Source organism: Urocampus carinirostris, chromosome 14 (genome assembly GCF_059441175.1).
Source record: "Urocampus carinirostris isolate Australia breed hairy pipefish chromosome 14, RoL_Ucar_1.0, whole genome shotgun sequence".
Lineage (NCBI taxonomy): Eukaryota > Metazoa > Chordata > Actinopteri > Syngnathiformes > Syngnathidae > Urocampus > Urocampus carinirostris.
In genome coordinates this window covers 19,919,205-19,946,369 of record NC_142362.1, presented here as the reverse complement: position 1 = coordinate 19,946,369, position 27,165 = coordinate 19,919,205, and the positions used below count along the sequence as shown (strand labels likewise).

General features: G+C 37.5%; 1 protein-coding gene across 1 annotated transcript; it reads right to left on the bottom strand.

The window, feature by feature from the left end:
- Nucleotides 1-181: 181 nt before the first annotated feature.
- On the bottom strand, nt 182-27,059 carry esyt3 (extended synaptotagmin-like protein 3). The gene is made up of 23 exons (XM_088353159.1): nt 26,605-27,059; nt 22,264-22,305; nt 22,036-22,170; nt 20,755-20,831; nt 20,609-20,678; nt 19,277-19,366; nt 19,145-19,200; nt 18,949-19,069; nt 17,988-18,164; nt 17,835-17,917; nt 16,628-16,676; nt 16,473-16,562; nt 14,967-15,029; nt 13,911-13,967; nt 11,356-11,427; nt 7,099-7,185; nt 6,884-7,033; nt 4,649-4,944; nt 4,426-4,524; nt 4,224-4,355; nt 2,221-2,326; nt 2,074-2,123; nt 182-555 (listed from the first exon to the last, which is right to left on the bottom strand). The coding sequence occupies exons 1-23, from the start codon at nt 26,983-26,985 to the stop codon at nt 504-506; spliced, it is 2,535 nt and encodes an 844-aa protein (XP_088209285.1). The 5' UTR covers nt 26,986-27,059; the 3' UTR covers nt 182-503.
- Between the last annotated feature and the right edge of the window lie 106 nt (nt 27,060-27,165).

Genomic DNA, 27,165 nt, shown 5'->3' with positions numbered 1-27,165 from the left:
TCATTTCTTGGATTTGTATTTTTTCTTCTTGGCATTTATTTTTTACCTGACCCATAATTACCTTAATTTTTTTAGAAATGTATTTCATTAGTTCTTTTTCTGTTTATTATTTATGTCTCAATATGATCTTTTATTTAGATTTTTTTCTCATTCGTGGCCAAGAAAAATAAACTCCACAAAAAATATTTAAAGTACTTTTATTACACTTGCACATTTTCAGTGTAATTTATACAATCTCGAAACACTCTCATACGGATTTCACAACTATGATAAATTAGCTTTTTTAAATCACCGAATTACCTTTTTGAAGCTTTGCCCTAATCCAATGACAAATAACCCCTGAAAAAAATATATATACAGATACCAGTATTTAAAACAACAGCGTGTAAACCAAATTTTATCAAGAAAAAGAAAAAGTATTGCTTAAATTTGTAACAGGAACTCAGTTTGTGTAGAATTCAAACGGCAATTCTGTAACATCTTCATGAACGTTAGCTTCCGCGCTAATGTCGGGAACTGCTTTCACTTTTTGTTCCTTGTAAAGACAGCTTGTACCTTAGGGAGGAAGAAAATAGCAAATAAATAATGATTTACATCTAGGGATGCACCAAAATGAAATTTGGGGCTGAAAAAAAAAAATCACACTTATTTGCACGGCCTTGCTAAAAAAGTTTACAATAGAAAATGATAAATAATTCACTGGTATATTACTACATGCTAATTTGAACAGTTTCATTTATTAACTTCTCATATAACAAAAAATCATTTAAAAAAAGACCCAGTCAGACAATGAAGTGATAAAGTAAACCTATTGACATATGAAAAACTGTAAATAAGACAAGAAAGTTTTCCCTACTTTGAGAAACGTTGCGATGGAAAGTAGTTTTTATCTAGCACACTGCATAATCTCACTCTCATCTCATTTGTGGATACATTTTTGTGGCATTTTAGCTTTTAATAAACAGGAGTGAGTAATGACAAGAAAACTGGAGTAGAAGGCTACTGATGATGATGGTGCGGTAGTAGGCGCAGTCCAATGCAACAAACCATAACTAGGTGTCAACCGATCGACTTCAGGGAAGAACGAAATGTATGTCACACACAAAGTACGTGTTTACGAATAAAAGGAGCACAATTGCAGTTAGTTAGGTATGTTGTGTTAGCATGTAAACATTAGCCAAATTCTGGCTAGCATCTAACAAAAACTGCAGGGACAAATGGATTGAATGTCCCACATATTTTGTGCGTTTAGGAATTAAAACGGCTCAATCATGTTAGCATATAAACATTATCCAAGGTCCAACTAGCGATAACAAAAAAAATCATAGACGGGATAATTGAATTTCATTCAAAGTATGCAAAGTAGCTCTGAAGTGTTAGCAAGTTAAACATTAGCCAAAGTCTGTCTGACAGCTAACAGAAACTTTAGCGGCAAATGGACTGAGAATCACAGACAAAGTATGTGTTTACGAATTAAAAAGGCTTGATTGCAGTAAGTTAGCTATGCCGTGTTAGCATGTAAATATTAGCCAAAGTTTGTCTTGCAGCTAACACAAACTTCGGGGGCAAATGGAATCAAAGTCACACATAAAGTATGTGTTTACAGATAAAAATGCCTCAACTGTAGATAGTTAGCTCAGTAGAGTTAGGTTATAAACATTAGCCGAGGTCCAGCTAGCGCCTAACAAAACTTTAAGGGACAAATTGATTGAATGTGTCACACAAATGACCTGTTTACAAATTAAAATTGTTGAACTGTAGTAAGTTATCTCAGTAGTGTTAGCATGTAAATATTAGCCAATGCTAACAAAATCTTCGGAGGACGAAAGGACTGAACATCACACACAGAGTACGTGTTAACAAATTAAAACGGCTCAACTGTAGCTCTGTAGTGATAGCATTAGCCAAAGACCAGCTAGACTTGGAGCCATAGTGATACGACTTGAGAAAATGCATTTCTGAAAGCTTATTTGCAAAGTTTGCTTTTTTGCTCTCTTTCAAAAGAAACGATTGTGGAGGTAAAAATTCGGTGCATCCCTATCACACAAAAAGTTTGAAGAAAAAGTCTCATACCAGTCCTTGACACCTTTGACAAGATCTAGCTGGGCCAGACCGATCAGCACCTGTAGACAGAAACCAGGTAAAGAACTCAAACTCAACCGGCCCGTATAGTGTCGCCGATAATGAAAATTTCAGCCAATGCGCAGAAGCTCCACTTACCATCCCGATGTCCTTCCTTTCACGAATGTGGAACATTCTGTTGTTTTTGACCGCCACGTCTAACGTACGTGTCAGGGCTTCCTCCAAGGACACATCAAACTCGAACCTGCCGACAAAGGGGGGAAATGTTGTGGGAAGCCAAGCAACGGGGAATGGAGGGATGTCGAGGGGAGTCGGCAAACACACGAATGGGAGAATTTTTTGGAAAAACGGGGGAATGTTGTAGAAAACAGACCAGAGGGGGGTTGTGGTAACTCAACCAATGGGGTAGGGGCAATGTTGTGGTAAACACAGCTGTTGTGAAAAGTCGCCTAACGAGCAAAGGGGGAATTTTGTGGACAGTCAACCAGGGAGCCAAGAGAGAATGTTGTTGGAAACTGGGGGAAGTCAACCAACGAGCAAAGGTGGAAAGTTGTGGAAAATAGACAAAAGGGCAAACGGGGGAATGTTGTTGGAAGTTGACCAACAGACAAAGGGACGAATGTTGTGGAAAGCTGGTAAACAGATAAAGGGGGGGGATATTACATGAAACATATCAAAAGGGTAATGTTATAGGGAGTTGACCAACAGGCAAAGGAGGGAATGTTGTGGAAAGCTGACCAAAGTACCAACCGGAAATCAAGTAGGAAGGGAACACACCGACAGAGGGGGAAATGTTGTGGGAAGCTGGGGAACGCAGTAATGTTGTGGGAAACCAACAAACACACAATGGGGAATATTGTGGGAAGCGGACAACCAAACAAAGGGGACGAAGTTGTGGTAAAACCGCAAACCGACCAAAGAGGGAATATTGTGGAAATCCAACCAACAGGCAAAGGGGGAATGTTGTGGAAAGAAGACAAACACACAATGGGGAATATTGTGGGTGGCGGACAACCAAACAAAGGGTAGGATGATGTGGGAAGCCTACAACCACAAAATGGGGGAATGTTGTGGTAAAACCGCAGACCGACCAAAGAGGGAATATAGTGGGAAGCCGACCAATGGGCAAAGGGGGAATGCTGTGGGAAGTCAACAAAAGAGAAAATCGGGGAAATATCGTGGAAAGCCGACCAACAGGCAAAGGGGGAATCTTGTGGAAAGCAGGCCAAAAGGGGAATATTGTGAGAAGCCGACAAACCCACCAAGGGGATTTTGTTGTGGCAAGCTGGCAAACAGAAATACGGGGTGAAGGATTTTATACATTTGACTATAAAAGATTTTATACAATTGAATACAAGTTGCATTTATTGAGTGCAATGAAGATTTTCACAGAGTAGGCTTAAGTTCAATGACAGGTCACGCTGATCCGAATGCGGACTGTTTTGTCTAGTTCTGTTGATAGCAGGACTCTGACGCAGGACGGAAGGCATTGTTTGGAGAAGTTGTTTTGAGTTTTTCCAGACATCGCGGCGCTCTTCTCCGAGATGGTGGAGCCCATGTGGGGGCTTCCCTGGCACGCCGATGGGAGGAGCCGGCACACCAGCTTGCGGAAAAACGTGGGCCGAGAGAAAGCGGGAGAACGAGAGAGGAGGCTTGAAAGAGACTCGAGCGACACTAAATTGGCTAGTTCAGCCATATTCGATGGAGTTCACTTAGTCAAATTGTTAAATTAAATCTGCCCCCGTGTGGAAATGCCGGACTCTTGTCCATCGTTTCCATCAAGAAACTAGCGCGCATTGTTAGGTGAATGTAGCTTGTGTTTGGTTTATGGAGTCAGATAACTAATTTGAACAATTTGGTAAATGGTACATTTTAATATTTATTCCTAACAGGGGAAAAGACCAAAGGGGGAATATTGTGGGGAGCTGACCAAAAGACAAAGGGGGGGAATGCTGCGGGAAGCCAACAAAAGGGTAAATGGAGGTAATGTTTTAAAAGCTGACCAACCGGCAAAGGGGGGATTGTTGTGTTAAACCGACAAAAGCGTAAGGGGGGTAATTGTGAGGGAAGTGGACAAAAAGACAAAAAGGGGACTGTTGTGTGACGGTTCAACAACAAATGGGGCAACAGCGACAACATACTTCTCGTCAAAGACGGGATTGACCGTCCTCTTCTTGACGTGGGTCCGTTTACGGTGCCTCCACGTCTGGTCTGGAAGAAGATACAGGCGCACATAAGAGTCGGTCCCGTTTTCGCTGCAGGGGAAGATGTTCCTGTCGGAGACGTAGCCGCAGTGTTAGGACGCAATCAGAAGTGGGACAAGGTGATGGGGGTTTACAGTACCTGCAACCGTTGACCTGTACTACCAGTTTGTTCCTCAGGGTGGCGTAGCGAACCGTCAAGTTGATCTCGCCCAATGAACCTTGATGTTTGCGGATCACCCTACGAGAAAAAACAAGGGTCTTGTTAGGAAAGGGGCCAATACGTTGAGTATTGACTAAATGTGCTTTTTTTAAACTGTTATTTCGGGCCAGTTCGTCCCGCAGGTTGTTTGACACGGACTCACTCAGGATACGAAGCCCCGTCTGCCAGATCGAAGCGCGAAGACGCCAGCGCGTTTTCCGACAAGAGGCTGTGCGAGTCGTAGCGCCGCATGCTAGCGGTGGCAGGTGACGCCCTCAAGGCCTCAGAGGCCAGATAAGACCCCCGCCTGTGGGTGGAGTAGTCATCCAGGTGAGACACCTGAGCGTCGGGCACGTCAGCAGGAAGTCCGGATGGGGAAGTGGCAAAGCTCGTCTTGTTTGGTCCCATCTGCTGGTTGGGGATGATGGGCTTGGGTGGCGGTTGTTCCAAGGTTAGAATCTGAAAGGCGCAAGAAAACGACATGAGACAAGTTTGGGTGCCATCTTACTAATGGGATTTTTAGGGGGGAATTGTTTCCTTCTCTAGCCACTCATGCAAGCCACATGGCTACAATCTAGGGATTGCTGCTGTTCCAATTGTTAGCTTCTCGTTGACAATAAAGCCTGCTTCGTCCTTTAGTGTCACAGGCCTCCTAAAGTTGAGTTCCGGGATTCAGTTATCTTATACTTCTTTTTCCACTTTCCTTCTCCAGCCATTCATGTCAGCCACTTGGCTGTAAGCTTTGGCTAGCTTCTATTATCATTGTAAGTTGCTTCTGATCTGGCCTTCACTTTTACTTGCCTTCCACAACTTGAGACCTGTAACTCAAGGACTTTTATCCTTTTTTTCCACCGTCTCCTTCTCCAGCCACTCTAGCCACTTGGCTACAGGCTAGGACTCATTGCTAATGTTATTTAAGCTTAAATTAGGTTTGCTCTTGCAATCTTGTACTAGCATTTTCAGTACCTTCTCCTGCTAACTGTTGGTTGCCACAAACTCTTACCAGACCCAGCTATTGGTGCTTTTCAGCCGCTCAGAGTTTACCAATTTATTTTACAAAGTGCTATCTTTCTGGTATCAATATTGTATTTTCATCCAATGCTTATGCTTCAGCATCATTCTAAGCTAAGATAGTTAATTTTTACACACTATACCTTTAATGAAAATGACTTCGGTGAATAAAGCGTAGTGTAACCTAGTGGTTCTCAAATAGTGGGGCGCAAGGCTTCGTCAAGGGGGGCACATTTGACCATGGGAATTTTTTTTTTAACTGTCTGAGAATAAAGTGCAATTGCGCCTCCACTACATTAGGGGGCAGTGTCCCTCTCATTGGCAGAGGGTTTTGTTTAAATTTAGCATACACACTTTGCAAATAGCACAAAGTATGAAGGGAAGACACAAAGTGTAGCAGTGAATTCGTGAAAGAAATACCCTACAGGGATAAAGGGACAAGACAAGTGGAGAGAGTCTGGGATAAAAAGAAAAAACAAACCTCCTGAAAGCTAAGATAAGGAAGTAAGAGGTTCTCTTCTTCCTAAGGGGTGCATGGCAGACAATTGAGAAGCACTGGTCTAACCCAACAAGACAGAAACAGAAATGGTCGAATCTCAAAAAGATTTTCAGAGTGCGCGAACCTTTTTCATGGACAAATCCGAGCACTTTTTAAGGACTCAAAGCCAAAATTCCAATTTCTTCAGTATTATTTAAAGAAAAAAAAATCCAGTGTGAATCATGTGTTTTGCAGAGCCACTAATATGCGATTTACATTTGTGATTTTTAATCTTGCATGTGCATTTATCAAGACATATGATACATAGTTTTAGAATAAATCCCGAATATATATTTTTTGAGACAAATCTCTCCTCAAATAGGTGTTGGGTAAAAATGACAGAAATATGTCGTTTATATTTTCAGTTGCAGGAAGTTTTTCCCATTCAATTTACCGCTGGGAAACACTACCTCAATTTGTTTGCATGGGCCATAATAACTGTCCATAATTGACACAGAATCCTCGCACTTCGACACATATCATACAGCCCTGTGTAGGTGAGCATGCACCTGTCCTCTTGGGCGTGACCCATAGGGGACGATGATGTTATATAGGACAATGCCGTACAAACTAATTCCAGCTGCTGTTAATCACGAGGGAAGAAATGCAATGCCAAATCCAGCAGAGAGCAGTGTCAGCGTCATTTTTAAGCAGTCTTGTTGAGAAACGTGGCAACAATTTCACGCATTTACAAGCACTTCATCCAAAACTCGAGTCCTTTCCAGTCCTTTAAAATACATTAAAATTCATTAAAATCGAGCATTTTTAAGGATTCCAATCACCTGTATGAACCCTGGATTTTGTCGAGTGAAAATTGGAAATATTTTTCGGAGAGATGGCGCCCCCTACCCTGAGTGTGGCCTTGAGTTTGATCTGGCTGTTGGCTCCCGACTGCTCCAGTAAGAATCGCTGGTCAAGCATCATGTTAGAAACGTTGAGGAGGCGACTAAGCGGCAAGCGAAGGATGCCAAGTTGCGTCTTTTTCTCGTGTTCCTTCACCTGCACAAACACAAAGTGTTAGGCCCCGCCCTTCCACTACAAGCCCCGCCCCCTCGCTGTCACACCTGCACAATCAGCTGTTGCGTTTTCACGTCGTGAACAAAAAACGTGAAACCTTCCTCCCAGTGGGGGTCTTTGCTGGAAAAGGCAACCTGTAGAAAACAAAAAGAATTTAAAATAGCGTATTTTATAGCTTATAAGGCGCACTTTAATAGCCCAAATTGGCCAGAGGTTTAAAAGTGCGCCTTATAAACTGCTGCGCATTATATACAGCAATATATGGAGAATAATTTTGGAAATGCATAGTAACAATTACTGTAATTTCTGCACGATAACAAAAAAAAATAGTATTGAATTGTCTTTACTGTCTATGATATCAATGTATCCTTTGGGTTCTGAGCAGACAGCAGAAAATGCCATTACAGGGGCAGGTTGAGTGTTGGGTGGGCGACTGTGATAGGCTGGTGTATGCTGTGAAACAAACAGCGGATTATAAGGCGCACCCCAAAAAATAGTATCTTGTGATATATTTTATCGTATATAAGTCTCATAGGACTGTAAAGCACACAGGACTAAAACCTACAGTAAGAGCTAAAAGCAGTGTATACAACGGGTATCGAACAGAGTACGCGGCGGTGAAAGCAGTGATACAGATGACATAAGAAAAGACATTAGATTTATTTCATAATCACATACTCACGCTTGAGGTATTATCTTGGACCCAAACGCAGCCCAAAATTTGAGCCAGGTTCAGGCATAAAATTATTAAATTGGGCTTCTCTCACAAGTTTTATTTTTATTTTTTTTGTGGTGGTGGATCTACACAGCATGCACCTAGTTTTACTCAAGTAATTATGTGGGTGACTACCTTTAACTTCTTCTTGAGTGATGTTATTCTGGAGTAACTGTACTTTTACTTATACTTCGGCTCCTGGTCATGTTGGGCTGGGTTTTAAGGCCTGATCTCATCTCTGGCGGTGTCAAAAACTAATGTTTGAGAAAGGAAAAAACAGAAAGTGGTCCTGATAAAAGATATAAATAAGCTCGATGATGAAAACAACTCTTTGGTGTATCCGATAAGAAATCGGACTTTGCCTTTATTTACATATCTCAGGACGACTTTCCGTTTTCTATAACATTCACTCCTTGCACCTCGAGTAAAAAAGTGTGATGATGAGATAAAACTGAATGCCTTTTCGTGTGTCATCTGTATCACTAGTGGTTTAGTAATTACGTTTTAGCGCCCTCAACACCACCATGTTCAACTCCCGTAGCATTAGACCTAAGATTTATGGCCCGAGCCCGAACCCGAACCCGAGGCAATTTCGGGCCGGGTCGGGCCTGAAATGTCAGTCATACGGTCGGGTCGGGTCGGGTCCTGCTTTTTTTTTTTTTTTTTTTTTTTTTAAATTAATTAGGACTAGGACTAGGATCTCCCAATTGTTATAATTAGCTCGCTTTATTGTTTTAATAAGCGTTTTATATAGAATACGATCGCTTTTGTCGGAAGCGTACAGTGACGTTGGTGACTTTTCCATCCGCATTAACAAACGCATTTTGTAAAATACGATCACGCTTTATTGTTTAAATAAACGCGTTATATAGACTAGAATCTCCCAATTATTATAATTAGCTCGCTTTATTTTGTTTTAAAGCGTATTATATAGAATACGATCGCTTTTGTCGGAAGCGTACATTGACGTTGGTGACATTTTCATCCGCGTTAAAAACGCAATTTGCAGAATAAGATCACGCTTTATTGTTTAAATAAACGCGTTATATAGACTAGGATCTCCCAATTATTATAATTAGCTCGCTTTATTGTTTTAATAAGCGTTTTATATAGAATACGATCAGGGGGGGGGGGAATTTGCATAGGAGTCGGAAAAGGGCACAACACATCAACACCCCCCCAATGAAAGTGCTGCGCTAAAATCTTAAGGACGTACTACTACTGCTGCTGTGGACTATGGCCCAATGATCAAGTCGTCAAAATGACGGACGCCCTTAAATGTTTTCGCTACCTCAAAAAAAGAAAACCGTCAATGACAGATTGTCGCTTAATGTAACATCTGCAGTGCAGACACAGAAATATAAAAGATGTAAATGTTTATACAGTTTTATTTAACTTAGGCCTAGATGTTGTAACAAAAGGCAGAGTTTAATTTGTTATCATAAATCACCCCTCCTTATAAATAAAATATGTAATTTCGGGCCCCTTTCGGGCCGGGCCAGCAAATCCAGTTAATTAGTCGGGCTCGGTCCGGGTCGGGTTTAATACCCCTCGGGCCTGCGTCGGGCTCGGGTGCTTTTTTTTGGCCCGATCTTACCTCTACGTAACATACATTGTTTTGCAATTTAGGTCAGTGATAATTAGCGATTGATCGATGATAGGCACACTTTCAGATTTCTGGTTGATTTATTATTTTAGATGCTCCTTAGAGTTTGGAAAATGCAGTAAATCCCACAGCAAAATGTAACTGTTTTTCCTTTGAGAAAGAGTGGTCTCTTGTGGTTAACGTGTTAATTGTACAATAGTGCTAGTTACATTCCAACCAATGATAAAAGAGGTTTTAATAACCAAAATGCAATAATAGACATTTTTTTCTGTCTTTATCCAATTTTTAGGGCTCTGTCAATTATTTAAGAGCTTTTTATCCAACAGTATGCATTTCTTTAACTTTGTATGTTCAATAAAATAGATATAAATAATGTTTGGGTCACAATAATTTGTGATAATGTAAGGTCACTGTTCTGCCCTTGAGAAACATATAGAGTTGCCGTTGAGTGCCCTCCTGTGGTTAACATGTTCATTATTTGTTGCTGAAAGGAAACGAAAGAGAAGCGCAGAATTTTTGATTGCTCATTACAAATCTTCTTTTGTCCCTAAGTATGAAACATTTTGTGATTACATGAACAAAAATATTCGTTTACGGCAACATTTTGTACGAAATGTCGCACTCGTGTTTGAGTTGTTGCTAGCATGTCTTAGCTTTGAATGCATCTGTATTGTTAGTAGGCTAACAGGCCTTTTTAGAAATAAATATAACTGGGAAGAGAATGTTTGTGCAATCGCACTGAGATTTTGTGATAGCCACTTGAAAAAAAAAAGAAAAACCTGGGTTAAAAATGGATAACAAAAATAGACCAACCTGATACTTGGGTGGATTTGACTGAACTTCCTGTGTTGTTTTACATATACAACAAGCACAAAAAAAAAGAGGTACTGTATTTTTGTTTCCGATAAAATACAGAAAGTAAATTGGTTAATTTTATGCTAAAAAGTTCAGACCACTTTGTTTGGAAGAACCTGAACAATTGTGTCAATTTGTGTAAAACCAATCAGAAAAAAATGGGTCAAATTGGGACAGTGCCGATTTCTAGGGGCACTTAAATCCCCAAATTGGCCAGAAAGTGTGCCTTATATACGGCGAATTACAGTGAATACAATTGGAAATAGTAAAGATAAAATTATACTGCATATGGCAACTGTTCCACCTGTGTGAAACATATAGACTGGTCATAAAGTCCCTTCTTGTGGTTAACATGTTATGTTTGTTGCTAAAATCCTCATTGGTTGCTGCTGGGGACAATATTTGGTAGTAGTATAAAAAGCTCTGTGATTACTTGAGTAAGTTTTATCTACGAAAGGCTTTTGTACTTTTGTTTGAATTGTTGTTAGCATGTCTTAGCTTAGCTTAGAATGTATGTGTATAGTGAGCAAGCTAGCAGTCTTTTTTTGTGAAACGCAAGAAGAAAAGTTGTTCGCTAGCTGTCTAGTTAGCAAAAAAGGGTGAGGACAGCACTGTGCCCTTTTACAGTTATCAACAAATTCCTTCATTTTAGTGGGTAAACCAGATGTCCTAATGTTAATTTATGTTCTAAGAAATGAATTGATTTAATTCAAATTTATTGTTTTTTTTCTTAGGCAACCCTAGCCCTCACTGTACTATAATTTCCTCGTGCATTCTAGTCTAATAATAATAATAATTTCCTTGTATTGTCATTCTGTGTAACAATGTACACAGAACGAAATGTCGATTGCACCTGACCCGTTGTAGCGAGCCGATGCAGCCGCAGCCAACAGAGGGCGCCGCCGACCACTTTTTAAGTCTTAGGAATGACTCGGCCGGGGCGCGAACCCCGACCTCCCAGTCTCAAAGCGGGCGCCTTACCATCTAGGCTACTGAGCTGGTATGCGCCTTATATATGAAAATTATCAAACTATTTAGGGGGGGTGCGCCTTAATATCAGTGTACCTTGTAGTGGAGAAATACGGTACACTCTCTGATGTAAAAAAAAAACATTATTATATAGCGTACCTTGCTTTTCCGAACATTGTCGTCGATGGACAAGTGGACAAAGGAGCTTGGGCCTGCATGTTTTCTTGTCAGCTGAAAAATTAAAACAATCAATAAGAGTATTAAAAACATGTAGGAAGTGGGGTTTAGGTTCCAAAATGAACCCTTGAATGCGGCAAAATCCATGAAGTAGAAACCATTTGTTATTTACAATTATTGTAAAATAAAATTATCAATTATACACTAAAAAAAAACAAAAAAAAACCTATTTACATTTGTTTTCACAAATAACTAGTATACCATTAAATAAGAATAAGTGGGCAGACTGTTTAGCCAATCAGAATGCAGAAGACAATGCAGGATGCAAATTCGTGAGGTAGTTAAACTGAAAAAGTAAACTGCGTTGTAGCGCGGGATTACTGTAATTTTATTTTGAAAATCCTATTGATTTTCACCACTTGTACAGAAGACAGCCAGGATACTACGGTACATGAATCTAGGGTGGGGAAGGCAAAGTGAAATTACCATGTAGCCGGGGAAAGAAACCTATGCTAGTTAGCTACGGCTTTCTTATGCCCTCGTACCTCAGGTCAAAAAATTAAAAGGAAAAAATATTAAATAGTAATAAATGTGTATATGATAAAATAGCATTAAAAAAACACAAAATTAGTGGAAAAATTATATTTGATTTACTTTTGGTGAGACAATACTCGACCTAGTCCAGTGGAGTAGCAGGTGGATGCAGAAGGGGGAGAAGACTAAACGAATATCAAAACTTTCACCAGCGAGGAATGTCATGACCTTAGTATAATGTTTTGCTTCAATTGCCTCCTTTTTTTAATATGAGTCCCAATAGCCCAATGCTTACGACCATGTAACTTACTTCATGTTTCGTTTTCATGGTTCCAATGTTTTAGCTTCTCCTTTTAGCATTACAGCAAGGTTCCAGACTCATAGGTAAACCCTCTTTTTTAAAACGAAAAAAAAAAAAAAAGATACCAAAAAACCTGTATGGCGCTAGTGAGGACAGGCGGTGCAGAAAATGAAAGAATAGATCAAAAACATCAATGTCTGGAATGAAATAATCCCTGCAAATTCCATTTTAGAGTTGACTTTAGCATTAGCAAAACAAAGCACAATTCGTGTTTATATTTACAATTTGTATTCATGTATCTGTTGTTCTCCTGTTTTTGCTTCTCCCTTTTGCATCTTCCATCCAATATTCTGAACTAAATGAGGACAAAAGCATTGTGGGGGGTAATTCAGCCAATAACAGGTTGATATTTTCAGGATGCTGGAACGCAAACCAATAGCAGTCCAACATTTTATATGACGTGGACCAATAGACAGGCATCTTTAAGGCGGAATTCGTCATATGTGCAAACACCGCAAAGTTAATAATTTGTTATTAGTAATTTGTCCAGATGTAAGGTGAAATCCTTATACTGCACGTCATAAGGTACCCTGCGGGTCTACTCTACTTGCTTTTAACCCTGTTTTCCTCATTTTCTGTGTCCTACGGGTCAAATGACCCATTTTCACTAAACCCTCAAATATAAGCAGATTATCTATAATTTAAACCCCAAATTTCAAATAGCTTGAAAAAAAATAGTTCTTCCTCCTTATTTGTATTAATATGGCTAAAGGAAAAGTGGAAACATGCTTGAAATCAGTTTTGGATGTGTTTTCCTTCATTTTAATTGACTTAAGTTTCTTTTTTCCTTAAAATAAGACTGATCTAAGACCACCACATTGGTCTCGATTACATCTGCTACCAGTTGATCATAGACAAATCTAAAAATTTGATTTCAACTCTATTGACCCGAAGACAAGCTTTAATTTTTTTCTTGTAAGGCTTACATAAAAATTTGGATAAAACCACATTTCATTTTTAACTACTGTTGAGATTAATAGAGGAAATGTATCAAAATCTAAGGTTGAAAAATATATAATTTAGTGGATAATTGGGGAATTTTTAACTCAGTGTTGGGTCATTTTGAAGGGTTATTTGTACTTTCAGTAAATGTCCAGCAGGTGGCAGTATTAACTTGGCACGGAGCAAGCTTTTCTAGTTATGATAACAGCTTTTTTCTATTTTTCGGAAGAAGGGGATTGATAAAACAGAAAAAAACAAGCTTTTTTTAAAAACTTTAATTCATTATCTGCACCGCTTATCCTCACTAGGGTTGCGGGGGTGCTGGAGCCAATCCCAGCTATCTTCGGGCAGTGGGCAGGGGACACCCTTAACATTCGCACCTAGGGCCAATTTGGACTGGCCAATTAACCTGACATGCATGTTTTTGGGATGTGGGAGGACACCGGCATGCCAGGAAGAAACCCACGCAAGCACGGGGAGAACATGCAAACTCCACACAGGAAGGTGCGATCTCACGACCTCAGAACTAAAATAAAAAATCAAACTAAAAACATACACAACATGAGAGCTTTTAGTGGAAACAAAACAAGTAAGAAGGAAGTAAAAGTCGCTCAAAGTATGATCGGCGCGCAACGGAAAGACAGGAAAAACCGGCTTCGAGATAGAGAGCAATATCCTGAATCGATGGACAAAAACGTACCCGACCTTCTCTGCCGTGCTTCTTTTTCTGGTGATGCTCGATCTCGCTCATGTCTTTCTGCAGACCACAAAAAGAACATTAATTAAGGATGGACCGATATGGGTTTTCGGGGCCGATACGGCTACTGAGTATTAAGAGGGGGCCAATGACTGATATTTGGAGCCGATAATCATTCACTGTAAAAACTTGGCGTAATCAATTTTTAATAATGCAAAAATAGATCTCTACTAACCCCCTGAAACTTTTCACAGTAAATAAATCAGAACCAACATGACTAATCTTTCACGTACACTAAAATCTAACCGTGCAAACTGACAATCAAACGAGGCTTTGCAGCAGCTCGTATAAAAGAACATAAAAACATATATAGCGCCCCTGATTTTTTTTTACAAGAATACAAATTTCAATACAACCAACATTACTTAAATTAACAAAAAGTACATTGGAATTTTGACGGAGCTCACAAATTAAAAAGTGTGGGCATACCTGATTGACAAACGAATGTTATGGTAAGAGCTAATCTCTCACCCTTTCAATTTAGCGTGTATTTTATGCTCTCTCTGAATCACAAACACGCACGCTTGATTGACGAACTGACGAAATTATAATGATATATCAGTCTGAACGTGATTCCAAAAAAGGTAAACTACAATTTTTACCCCATCTCTTAATCACACACACACGCTTTTCTACCACAGCGTTTTTAAAATCCCAATATTATCACCGGTCTTGATTCACAGGCATGTTTGGACTCGGGAGTTAGCAGAGATGCCTATGTTTACTCCGCTCCAACATCATTCTTCCTGCTTCAGTGGCTCCAATCAGACGGTGCGGTGTGGGTAGCATCCAAGACAAATGGCAGGAAAGAGGGAAGTAGAGGCTTGGCTCCATCTGAGCCTAAATAACCCAGTTTTAAAAATATTTACTAAGCCTGTCGAATCAATAAAAATATCCATTCGATACCCATCAAATTCCCAAATGTCCGTGCCGATAGTCGATCGACCTCTCATATCAATGCATTATTGCAATAAAGAGAATGAAAGTCAAATTTCTTACCGGGAGGTTGGAGGCATTGTCCAGGTACACGGCTAGCATGGCACAAGCGTAGCCGTCGGAAGACTGCGAGAAGAAAATGATTACAAATTATTTTCATTTATTCAAATGTATTTCTCCTAGCTTTTTAAAGTTTCTTTTATTATATTATTTGCTCAGGTATCTATATAATTCCATTTTTCTAATAGTACAAGTTGTATTTATTTATTCAATTATGTTCACTTGTTGTTTTACATGTATTTTTCAAAAATGTATTCAATTATTTTAAATGTATCTGAGCTTATTTTATATTTTATAGAAAATTTATTTTTTAATAACATGTAATGATTTATTTTAATGTTTTTATTTGTTGGTTTGATTCATTTTTTTTATATAAATGTAATTATACATTTTCTATATATATTTGTTTATTAATTAAAATGGGCCATTCTTTTTTTCTTTTTTTTATTCTTTACTTCAAATGTTTTTAACCACTTGCAGTTATTCAAATGGAAAAGTGTGCAATATTTAGTGCCTCCTGGTGTTACAAAAAAAACTTTCATTAATTGATGTGAGTGCCCGGCAAAAATAAATGATAAAAAAATAAAAATAATAAGGGGTGAGACATTTGTATTTCTTGTACATAGTAGAATCCCTTCCTAGAAATGACCACCATGTTTGTCTGGCATCCTGCTGATAAAAACCCGTGCCAAGAGCACGATGTGTTTGCATTAGTAGACAACAGTGCCATCTAGTGAAGAAATATTACACACTTTAAGTTTAACGAATTGTAATATTTATTCAAAGTGTAGATTCTAATTTATTGAAATGAACTAGTTATATTTATTCAAATGTATTTCTTCATTTGTATTATTATGTGTTTCGATTTAAATATGTGTATATTATTAAATGTATTCATCTGATATTTAAGTTAATTTATTTTTTTACAATATTAATGTATATATTTTTTAATCATCAAACCAGTTCATTTAAATGTATTTTTTTATTTAAATGTATTTAAGTTTATCAAATTGTATTATCTATTTCAATTTATTCAATTGATTTCATAGTTATATATTTCCTTATTATTTAAAATATATTTAATTCATACATATTTTCAGATTTCAATTGATTAAATCTTGTTATTTATTCAAAATATTTGTTATATTTTCAAAAGTGATTTCTTTTGAGAAAATGTGGTTGAATTTATTAGTTTAATTGTGTTTTTATATTAAATCGTATATTTCTTTTTTAATGTATTTTTGTATTTAAATTGTATTATTTGCTTACAATTTTTATTTACAAGAGTGATTATTTTGCAAAAAATGTGTTTGACCTCATCATTTGAATTGTATTTTTGGTATTCAGTTGCATATTTGGTATATTAAGTATTTTTGTATTTAAATTGTATTATTATTCAAAATATATTTATTGACATTGTTTTTAAGTTCAGAATTGATTTATTTTGCAAGAATGTATTCAGTTCCAGGATGATGAATAAAGTATTTGATTTCTGTTTTTTGTTTGTACCTCTTTGAGAAGGGAGGCGTCGCTTTGCAGGGAAAGCCACTGAAGCTTCAGATGAACTTGTCCGCTGTCGACGTCCTCCAGGGGGAACCACTGAGCCGCAAAACGCCACAAAAAGTTTGCGTTTTTATTCCGGAATAAGAATCATGCAGCCTCACCTGCTCGATCTCTTTCTCCTTCTTCACCTCCCCCAAATCCAGGTGAAAACTGTAAACAGAATGTGTGAATCATTTAGCAAACTTTCACTTTTTTGAACAGTTTCCTTCTCCAGCCACTTATTTGGCTGCAGGCAATTTGCTTGCTGATATTTTTGGGTTAACTGCTCTATGTAAACAAAGCTTGCTGCGTCCTTAAGTGTCCTTCGCCTTCCACAGCTTAGTCCCACGATTTAGGATTCTTCCGCTGTTTTCCACAGTTTCCTTGTCTGGCCACTTTTGTAAGCCACTTAGCGACAGGGTATATGCCTTGTTGCTAGCCACCATTGGTATTGGTAGCTGCACTGTGTAAACAAAGCTTGCTCCGTCCTTTAGTGTCATACACTTTCCACAGCTTATTCCCACAATTCAGGATTGTTCCACCGTTTTCCACCATTTTCCTGTCTAGCCACTCTTGCGAGCCATTTGGCTGTTATTGATATTGTTAACTGCTCCAGTTTTGATCTTCAGTGACACTCGCCAACTTTAGCAGGCATCTTCCACTTTTTCATCTACTGTTTCCTTCTCTGGCCACTCTTGTCAGACACTTGGCTGCAGGGAATGGATTTTTACGATCCACCATTGTTACTGTTAACTGCTCTGTTTTAATAAAGCTCACTTTGTCCTATCATTCACCTTCCACAGCTGAGTCCCATGATTAATGCAACGTACTTTTTTCCAATAATTTCCTTCTCTAGCCACTCTCGTTAGCTCCTAGGCTGCAGGTTATGGCTTGCCGCTAGACACTATTGGTATGGTTAGCTGCTTCTGCATTACCTTAAGTGTGACTCGCCTTCCATGACTGGCATCTTCCAGTATTTTTCAACTGTATCAGTTTGTTGCTCCAAAGCTAGCATCTTCCACTTTTTTACACCGTTTCCTCCTATATCACTCTTGTTAAACATTAGGCTGGAGGCTATGGCTTGCAGCTAAAAGCTATCGTTATTATTAGCTGCTTCTGCTCTGACTTTCAGTGTCACTCGTCCTTCACAGTTAGCGCTTTACACTTTTTTTCTCACCATTTCCTTCTCTAGCCACTCATGTCAGCCATTGGGCTGCAGGCTATGGCATGCATCAAAACACTATTCTTATTGTTAGCTGATACATGTCAATAAAGTTTTAAAGACTCATACTGTACGTCAAAGAAAGGAGTGTGTCCGATTGTACCGACCTTCCGATGAAGTCGTCTTTGTCTGTGTCTTCATCATAAATCTCCAGTTCCAGTTCTTGTCCCGGCGCCTCGTGAACGACAAACTGAAAACATAACCTTGTGGTAATTCTACACAATATGAGATCATGTAGCCGGACGTGGTCCAGTTTTTACCTCGTAGCTCTCGGCCCAGGTGGGATTCAGGTTCTCCTTTATGGTCTTGCTCTTAACGCTGCGGTCCCCCACTCGCAGTTTTGCGTAAGGGTCTGACTTACCCTTGATCATTCCCAGCATATACGTGTCCTTGGCCAGAAGGTCTCGCGCCGCCACAAGGTGGACCCGAACCACACCCTAAAAGACACATGTGATGCATGTAACTTCGGTTATTATTTTTTTAAGAGTAGATTTTTCCCTTTTATTTATTTCTGATTATTTTTGATTGTTTTCCTTCTTTATACCTTTTTTATATACATTATATATAAGTTATCAGTTTTTCTGATTTTTTTTCCAGATTATTTTCTTTTATTTTTTTCTGTATATATTTTTGTTTTCCATATTTTCTAATTTTTTTATTTTTGCTTTTTTCAGATTATTACTTTTGTCACACTTCAAAAACAAATGTTTGTTTTTCCAGGATATTTTTTCCTATTATAAAGCTAAATTTAGTGTTTTCCTGATGTATATTTTTGTTTAAGATTCTGCCCTTTTTATGATTTGTAACATTTTCTTCAGTGTTTTTCCATTTATTTATAAAATATTTTTTCAGAATTGTTTTTCAGCCTTTTTTCTGTTTTTCCTCAAAAATATATATTTTTTTTCCTCTGATTATTACTCTTTTGGGGGGCATTATCACAACTTTTTAAATATTTCTTTTACAGTTTTTTTATTCAATTTTGTATTTTTTATATATATTTTTGTTTCATTTTTAGAATATAATTTACCCTTTTAAAAAATAAAATAAACATACCAACAAACAGTTTTTTTCGTGATATTTTGGGGCAGGATTGTTTTCATTGCTTTAAAAATAAATCTGTTTTTCAAAACATGTTTCTTTTTTTTAATGATTATTTCAAACGATTTTTCCCTTTTTTTTTTCCCTGCTACCCGATGCAGCCCCACCCAGACCCCCACCCACCCTTGGGAGCGGGAACCTCATCTGGTCGACTTTGACTTGGTCAATGAGCGGAAAACACATCCGGTTGGGAAGCACCATGAGAGAGGCGATGATGTCCATCACCGTGCCCTCCGACAAAGAACTGAAAAAAAAAAAAAAATCACATAAACAAATATGTTTCAGCCCAAAGATGGGAATAGCCATCATTCTTGTTTACCTGAAGGCCGGGCTGTCCAGGATGTTGGTCATGCCGGTCCAATTGATTTCCAGCGTCTGAACCATTGAGAGGCCATTAGTGCCCGTTAGCCGTCGCACATTAGCGTTCATACGCTAAATCCGACGGACCTACCGGACGCTGTATGAAAAAGAAGGTGACTCCGCCCACAAGCGGCACATCTCCAATCAGAGGCTCCAGAATCACTCGGATCATCCCCTGAAGCTGAAATGTTCGAACCGACCGCGTTAAAGCGTACTATAGCCGTCATTCCAAAAACTTTTCTGTTTTACATGTTTCTATAGCTACCACGTGGCCTGAATCAAAGCCTTTAGGTTGTCAAAAATAATTACGTAAAACACTAAAAAGTTTTGGAAAAAAACCTAATCAAACAGATAAAAATATCCTGAAAATAAGCAAAGAAAATATCTGGATGAAAAGGTTACATGGAAAAAGAAAAAGGCGAAAAACTGGAAAAATGTTCAACAAAATATGGAAAAAAGGCAACAAAAAAGTTAATGAAATCAGGAAATAAAAAATACCTCAGAAAAACAGAATATTCCCCCAACCGCAAAAAAACTAAAATCCTAGAAATAAGGAATAAAGTAATTTAAAATTCTGGGAAAAAAGGATTTTTTTCCCCCGGAAAAAAAGTAAGAAAATGTTCCTTAATTCTGGAAAAAAAAGCGAATTCCCCCTTCCCCCTCGAAATGACCCAAATCTCTCAAAAAAGGCAAAAAAAAAAAACAAACACAAGGATTTCAGATATCTGAGAAAACAAGTTTCCCAGAAAAACAGGAAAAAGTTCCAAAAAAAAGAAAAAAAATGTTTCAAATGTCAAAATAAAATATTCAGAAAAAACAAATATTCCCAAAAATTGAATTATATTTATTATCATTATTTTTACTAAAACGTTATTTTTAAAATCTGAGAACTGTATCTAGAAAATCTAAAAAGACACTTTCAGAAAACTGAAAACAGAAAAAATGTCCAGGAACCCAGAGGGGAAAAAAAAAGTAATAATCAGAAATTAAGGCATTTTTTTTTAAACTAAAGAAAATCAAATTTTTTGGTAAAACTAAATTTTTCCCCCAAAAAGTAAATATTCTGAAAGTCAGGAAAGACGTTTTTTTTTTTTTAATTCCCGAAATAATAATAATAAAATAGGAAAAACAATTCTGAAAACCAAGCCCCCTTTTTAAAAAAAAGTCCAAAATCAGGTGTGTATTATTTATCTTTCAATTTAATCCAATACGTTTCTGTAGGATTGCTGAAAAATGTACTATTAGCTCCGCCCCCTTTACTTTAGCAGGAAATCAATTGGGTTCAAAAAAAGATATATTTACCATAAATAATCCCATCATAAAATAATCGAAATTTATAAATAGATTAACATTCTTAAAAAGTATTGAGAAACAATAAACAATCATGATTCTTTTATTTATTTTCTAAAATTTTGCAACTCACTTTAAGTCCTTTAATGCCAGCCGTGATGGCCGACTTCAATTCGGCATCAATGTCCACGTCGCTTTGGTAGCTATGCAGGGGAAAAAAATGTCAGAAAGAGGCGGGGTCTGACAAAAAGGGGCAGGAGTTTTACAAGCCACACCCACTTGATACTCATGTCCAAGATGACTTCCCGGTGGTCCACTTCGTGCGTGTACGCTTTGATGTTGACAATACGCAGCGGCTAAAACAACACGTTTACGCTAACATTAGCACAAGTTAAAATGGTAAACAAATTGGTTTGTTGCTGAGCCTTAGTAAACCGTATTATTTAAGTTTATTTGACCAAAATTAAACCTTTGAAAAAGATGGGGCAGAACGGCAGGAGCTACAGCACCACCTACAGTCTATCTGTGCATGCAAGAAGACAAATTGGCCAAAGGTAAAGACATTGTTAAGCTGAAATCAGTAAACTGTATTTTTTTATTTTGCTGAAATTGAAATTTTTAAAAGGAGAGGGCAAAGGGGCAGGAGCTCAATCACTACCTAGCGCCTATCTGTGCACCCAATAGGACAAATTGGCTTAAATTAAAGACAAGTTCATTTAAACTGACCCCAGTAAACAGTTTTTTTTTTTGTTGATCTCAAAAATTTTTCAAAGGAGTGGGCAGAGGGGCATGAGCTCTAGCACCACCTACAGTCTATCTGAGCACCCATGAGTATAAGTTGACTAAAGTTAGACATTTTAATTCAAACTGACCCCAGTAAATTGTGTTTTTTTTTTAATTACACTAAAATAGAACTTTTCAAAAGGAGAGGGCAGAGAAATATGAGCTCTAGCACCACCTACAGTCTATTTGTGCACAAGGAGGACAAATTAGCTAAAGTTAGACATTTTAATTCAGTTGACATCAGTTTTTTTAGTAATTGTCAATAAAAATTAAACTTTCCAAAGGAGAGGAACATGGGGCAGGAGCTCTAGCACCAACTACAGTCTGTTTGTGCACCTGAGAGGACAAATTGGCTAATGCGAGACATTTTATTTCACTTGACATATGTTTTTAAGTTCTCGTCGATAAAATTGAATTTTTTAAAAGGAGAAGGCTGAGGAGTATGAGCTCTAACGCCACCTAGACTCTATTTGTGCACCCACCAGGGCAAATGGGCTAAGGTTAAAGACATTTTAAAGTAAACTAACCCCAGTGAACTGTGTTTGTTTATTTACTACACAAAAAAATGAAATGTTGAAAAGGAGAGGACAGAAGGGCATTAGCTGTAGCTTAAGTCTGTGCAACCAAAATGACGGATTGGACAAAGTTAAAGACATTTTCGATTCAAGGGACCCCGGTAAACTGTTTTGCAGGTTATTTCACTAAAATGGCAACGAAGAAGGAGCTCTAGCACCACCTAGAGTATCTCCGTCCACCCAAACGGAATGAAGAACTGACCACATGTCCAAAGTGGATCTTGGTGAAGGTGAAGGTCTTGAGCTCGGAACTGGACTGACGGACGGCCGCCTGGATATTTTCCCGCAGGAGTTTCTCCATGAACATCCCAAAAAAAGGCCATGCTTGATCCAAGACCTTGAAATAGAATAATTTTTTTTTTAAAAAAACAGTCGTTGGCCCATTTCGAGAAGAAAGACGAAGATTGACAGGTTCTTCAGATGAGGTTACCTTGTTAACCCACTCCACTTTCTCCACATCAGTGAATTGGACCTTTAATAAAAGCAAACAAAAAGACATAAGAGTTATATGGAAGGTTTTCTAGCCACTACAACTGCAAACACTATTCCGACGAACCTAATTATTTGCAAAAACTAAGAAAAAACATATTACAAAAACGGGAAAAAAATTGCTAAAAAAAAAAAAAAACATGGATAAGTATTTTTTAAAGGAAAATGAAAACAGAAAAAAAATAAAAATAAAACAAATTTCGAATTAAAATAGAAACACGGAAATAACTGTTGTTCTATGAAAAATCAAAAAATATTTAATAAAACACAACATTAAAACAATACTTAAAAAATATATTTAAATAGTAATCAATAGTAAAATGGTAAATGGTTTGCATTTATAAAGCACTTTTCAAGTCACTGAAGGCCTCCCAAAGCACTTTACAATGTGCTTCACCCTTATTTAGAATAACCCAATTAATGTAATTAATTATGCATGGTACATTAGATTGATTAGAATACCCCTGCATAATATTGGGGATAAATAAACTATTGTTACCAGAGTAATTCCAAAACCCCAATGACAATACAGTACACCACTGGGATACGCAACCCTGTTTAAAGACATTTTCACTTTATGCGGAATGCTTTTTGACTCCTCTTTACAGTATTTTGCGCTTTTCTTCCACATCAAGAACCAATTATTTCACAAACTCAAAATGTTGAAAATTCATGTTACGCATTGTTTCATATGACAAAGTGCCTACAAGTCTATAAGATGCTTATGGGTCAACATCATATAAAATGCTATTGGTTTGCCTCATGGTATTATGAAAATGTTTATATGTTAATGACTGAATTACCTCCCACAATGGCTTCCTCTCCATTCAATTCAGAATCTTTTCTGCCTTGTAAAGACTTTGCGAGTCAGTGATACAATACTATATTTTCTTCCAGCTACGAGTCCTGAGACATGCAGTGATGGTAAAGAGGCGAGTAAAACATAATGACCATAGAAAAGAAACTTAATCAAGAAATACCAAAAAGGCACATGAATCGCTACCCTTGCAAAGTTGCATGGCCGTAACCAATCAACAATCGTGACTATTGTTAAAAATAAGTCGCTGAATGAAATCTTATAAAGGGCAAAACTATTCTCATCGGTGGAAGCTTTAAAATCAGTTTCATTTTTAATCCACTGTTCCCTTCTCCCTCTGTATCCTATTGTATTTTTAGATTTTTTTTAAGTGAATGCAGTCTGTAGAATTGGCTCTATGTAAATTTAGAAAAAGAATGATTCAAATATATAAATACATAAAATGTACCGTTAACCCAGCCTCCTTAAATTATATATTTAGGATATAAACTACTTGTATTTTGTCTTAAATGGTTTCAATCCAAACTAGTCTAGTTAGTATCTTTAAGAGTTTGAGAGTTGAATAAATACATGCACTGATAATCTGAAGCGATACTAAACCGCAGAGAGCAAAAGCAAAACAAAGACAGAAGCTGAGATGAGAAAGATAATTTTCTTCCAAATGGGCCTTAAAGTCATAAAGTCGTAAAAGGAGTCCGCCATAAACGTTTTTTCATTATTGGAATTCTCAGGAAATAAAAATACAAGCACTCCTCATTTTCAACCCTGCCTATTTACCTATACTTTAGAAAATAGTTATGTTTTTGAGATTTAAAACTGCATTAAAAAAAAAAAAAAAGAAAAATCGTGACTACAGGGATCCAAAGGTTCTCCACATGTATCAAAAATAAATGCAGAAAAAGAAGAATAAAAAAGACTATTTGTAAAAAAAATACTTTTGCAGAACAAATTTTTCAAAAGAGGTAAAATAAAAAATGAATATTTGTCCAAAAATTAGATTAGCAAAGAAGTAAAATATAGAAGAACATTTGCAATAAAAAGGAATATTAGCAAAATAATTTAAATCTTTAAAAAAGTGTTATTTCCAACTCTATTTATATATATGTAACGCGATATTTGCCCAAAAATTAGAGTGTTTTTTTTTTAATCGTGTTTTTTTAAAAGGTATATTTACCCTCAAAATAAAAAAGGATATTTGCAAAAAGGGGGAGTACTTGCCCTTAAAAATGGAAATTAGAAAAAAAAACTGAAATTTGAATAAAAAAAGATACATATCAAAAAATAAATATTTTAAAGATGGTAATTATTGCAAAAAGAATAAAAAAGGTATTTGCAAAAGGGGGCTTTCCCCCAAAAGGTACAAAATGACGAAAATAGGGACATTTGCAAAAAAATGAAATTAAAAAAAAAAATGACACAAAAGTTTTTTAAAAATACATTTGCAAAAAGAGATACTTCTCCCAAAAAATTAATTTTACTTGCAAAAAGGGGGGTACTTGTCCCCCCAAAAAAAGAGATATTTGCAAATAATGAGGAAATGTTGAAAAACAAAAACAGAATAAAAAGAGAGCTATGTACAGCCTTAAAACTTATTTAAAAACTTTCCTCTTAATCAGTATATTACCAGTATTAATGTAAAATTGTGCACAAAATGAGTTAATATTTTAGAATTTTACTAAATTATACTAGCCTTTATCTTTTACTCTACCACAAGATGACGCTGTGTTGTGTGACTCGTTTAAACCTTTCATACTATGCAACTTTAACGTCAACTTCAAGAATCTTTGGAAAGAAAACAACAAAATATTACTTAAAATCATTGACTATCTGGTGCAACAACAAATACGCCTTGTAATGAAAGAATTAACTTCACATTAGTTATGTAAAACACATTTAATGACAGCACAAGAAACATAACTTTAAATATTTAGAGATGTACACATTTATTTTAACCTTTCCGGACCAATTTTCAACATGTTACCTCGTGTTTACTATGTTTGTGTATTGTAATGCTATATGTATTTCACCCTGGTCACACTGAAAGGGGATTACTACTTGTGAGGTCCCTTCTCAAGGTTTCTCTTTTTCCTCATGTTGAGGTTTTGAGTTGTTCCTTGCCCGCATGTTGGTTTAAGATCAGGTAATTGTGTCATTGTAATCCTGTGCAGTCCTTTGAGACATTTTTGTGATTAAGGGCTATAGAAATAAATGTGACTTGAACCTTTCATAACACAGGGTGAAATGTGTCGGTCGCGAACGAAACGGATCAATTAGCCGCTTCGTTCGCAAACGACACGTAAAAAATTCAGACTGGAGTGAAGGCGTCGGTGTAAACTGCATGGCCCGCCACCAGTGTTCCCTCTAAGCTGCGCACGTGCGCAATTGCGCACTGCTCGCACATTCTCAGTGCACAAGAAAATCTAGCCAGCGCACAAAAATGAGGGCTCAAAATTACAAATTAAGAAGCGACTTAAGTCAAAGTTACAGTGCATGAAGGTAAAAATACACGGGTTCCCCTGGCGTTGTGTCCTAAATGTGATATTTTGAAGTCAATGTCGAACGAAGTTGAAAAGTAAAGTTAGTAGAGTTTGTCGAGAACCGGCTTCTTCGGCTCGGCTCACTAAAAGGAACCGGCTCTTCTGGGTCCTAAACGGCTCTTCAGGTTAGTTTTGCTTCTTTAATCCCAACATGACCAAATATTATGTAAAATTATGCACAAAATGACTTAAAGGAAGGAGGGAATAGAACAAAAAAAGAAAAAAATACCAAAATGAAAAAGTAGTGAAAAGCTGAGAAAAAAAAGAAAAAGGAAGAGAAAAAAAGAAGGAAAAATTTAGAAAAAAGCCAGAAAAAAAGAAAAGAAAGAAATGTAGGAAAAAAGTAAATAAAGAACAAAAAGCTCGGAAAAAATAACCGCAGTGAGATTTTTTTAAAGGAGTTTTTAAAAAAGTACAAAGAACACAGAAAAAAGAAGAAAAAGTTTGTGTTGCATTCAAATAATTTCCAATGATATCAAGTGAATCTTGTTGCCAACATTGTACTTTCACTAAAAAATGTGATTAAGTACGGTTCTGTATCTTACAACCGACTAAATAAGCCCCCAAAAATGTTAATATTATGCGACAAAATATATCAGGAAATAAAAAGAAATGGATATCTTGTGAAAGAATTGTAAGAACAAACGACGTTTGTAGGCCCGTACAACCTTTGCAATAGTACAAGAGTCAATTCATTCAAAAGAGAAAAATAATTTTGTATTGCCGTAAACTCAGCAAAATGTAACTCGAAGTCAAGTTTTGGACATGTTTGATAATTATCTTGCCACACTTAGGATTATGGTTGCTCACTGTTGTTTCAAGCGTTGCTCACAGACTTTGTGTGAACGCTCAGACTCGTGGAAAATTACAGGGAACATTGCCCGCCACTGCTGTCTTAAAAGAAGAATGAAATATTTGCGGTTCCTACCCATGAAGCCATCTGAAGAGAATTCTTGAGTTCCGTATTGACCACCTGCGTCTCGTTGTCCACGAAGTCGATGGCGGTTCCGATGCGCAAATCTTTCCATTGCCGGTTCTTTTTCCACCAGGTGAGCATCAACATGCAGAGAAGAAGCCAGCTCACACTCAGGCCCAGGTAGCCCGTCAGGTACACCGGGTAGAACACCAGCGCCCATCGGATAAAGTACACAAAGAACTCCGTCAAAATTCGGTTGACGGAGGACGGGCTCAGCTTCTCCGAACCGGCGGCTTCTACTTCGCTCAGGCCTTCTGCCATTTTGTGGTACTGCTCCAAAGGAACCCCGTCGGGTCCCGAGGTTCTTTGAGTAAGAACCGAAGGAGACGCCATTAACCGTGTTTTGGAAATGGACCGGGACACTTCCGCGTTCGGAGAGGGGCGGGGCCGAGGACACACCTGAGCTCGTTTGGGTGGGGCTCAAAAACACACGCACACGCTCCGATTAGGATTCAAAATATTTAGAACTCTTTATAGTATATTAAGAGCAATGAAGCATCCACTCATTTATTC

Excerpts from the sequence above, each read along its gene's own strand:
- esyt3 (XM_088353159.1), bottom strand. The coding sequence starts at position 26,985 with ATGGCGTCTCCTTCGGTTCTTACTCAAAGAACCTCGGGACCCGACGGG. Across the intron at positions 22,171-22,263 it reads AAGTGGAGTGGGTTAACAAG|GTCTTGGATCAAGCATGGCC; the intron begins GTAACCTCATCT and ends TTCTATTTCAAG. Across the intron at positions 7,186-11,355 it reads ACAATGTTCGGAAAAGCAAG|GTTGCCTTTTCCAGCAAAGA; the intron begins GTACGCTATATA and ends TGTTTTCTACAG.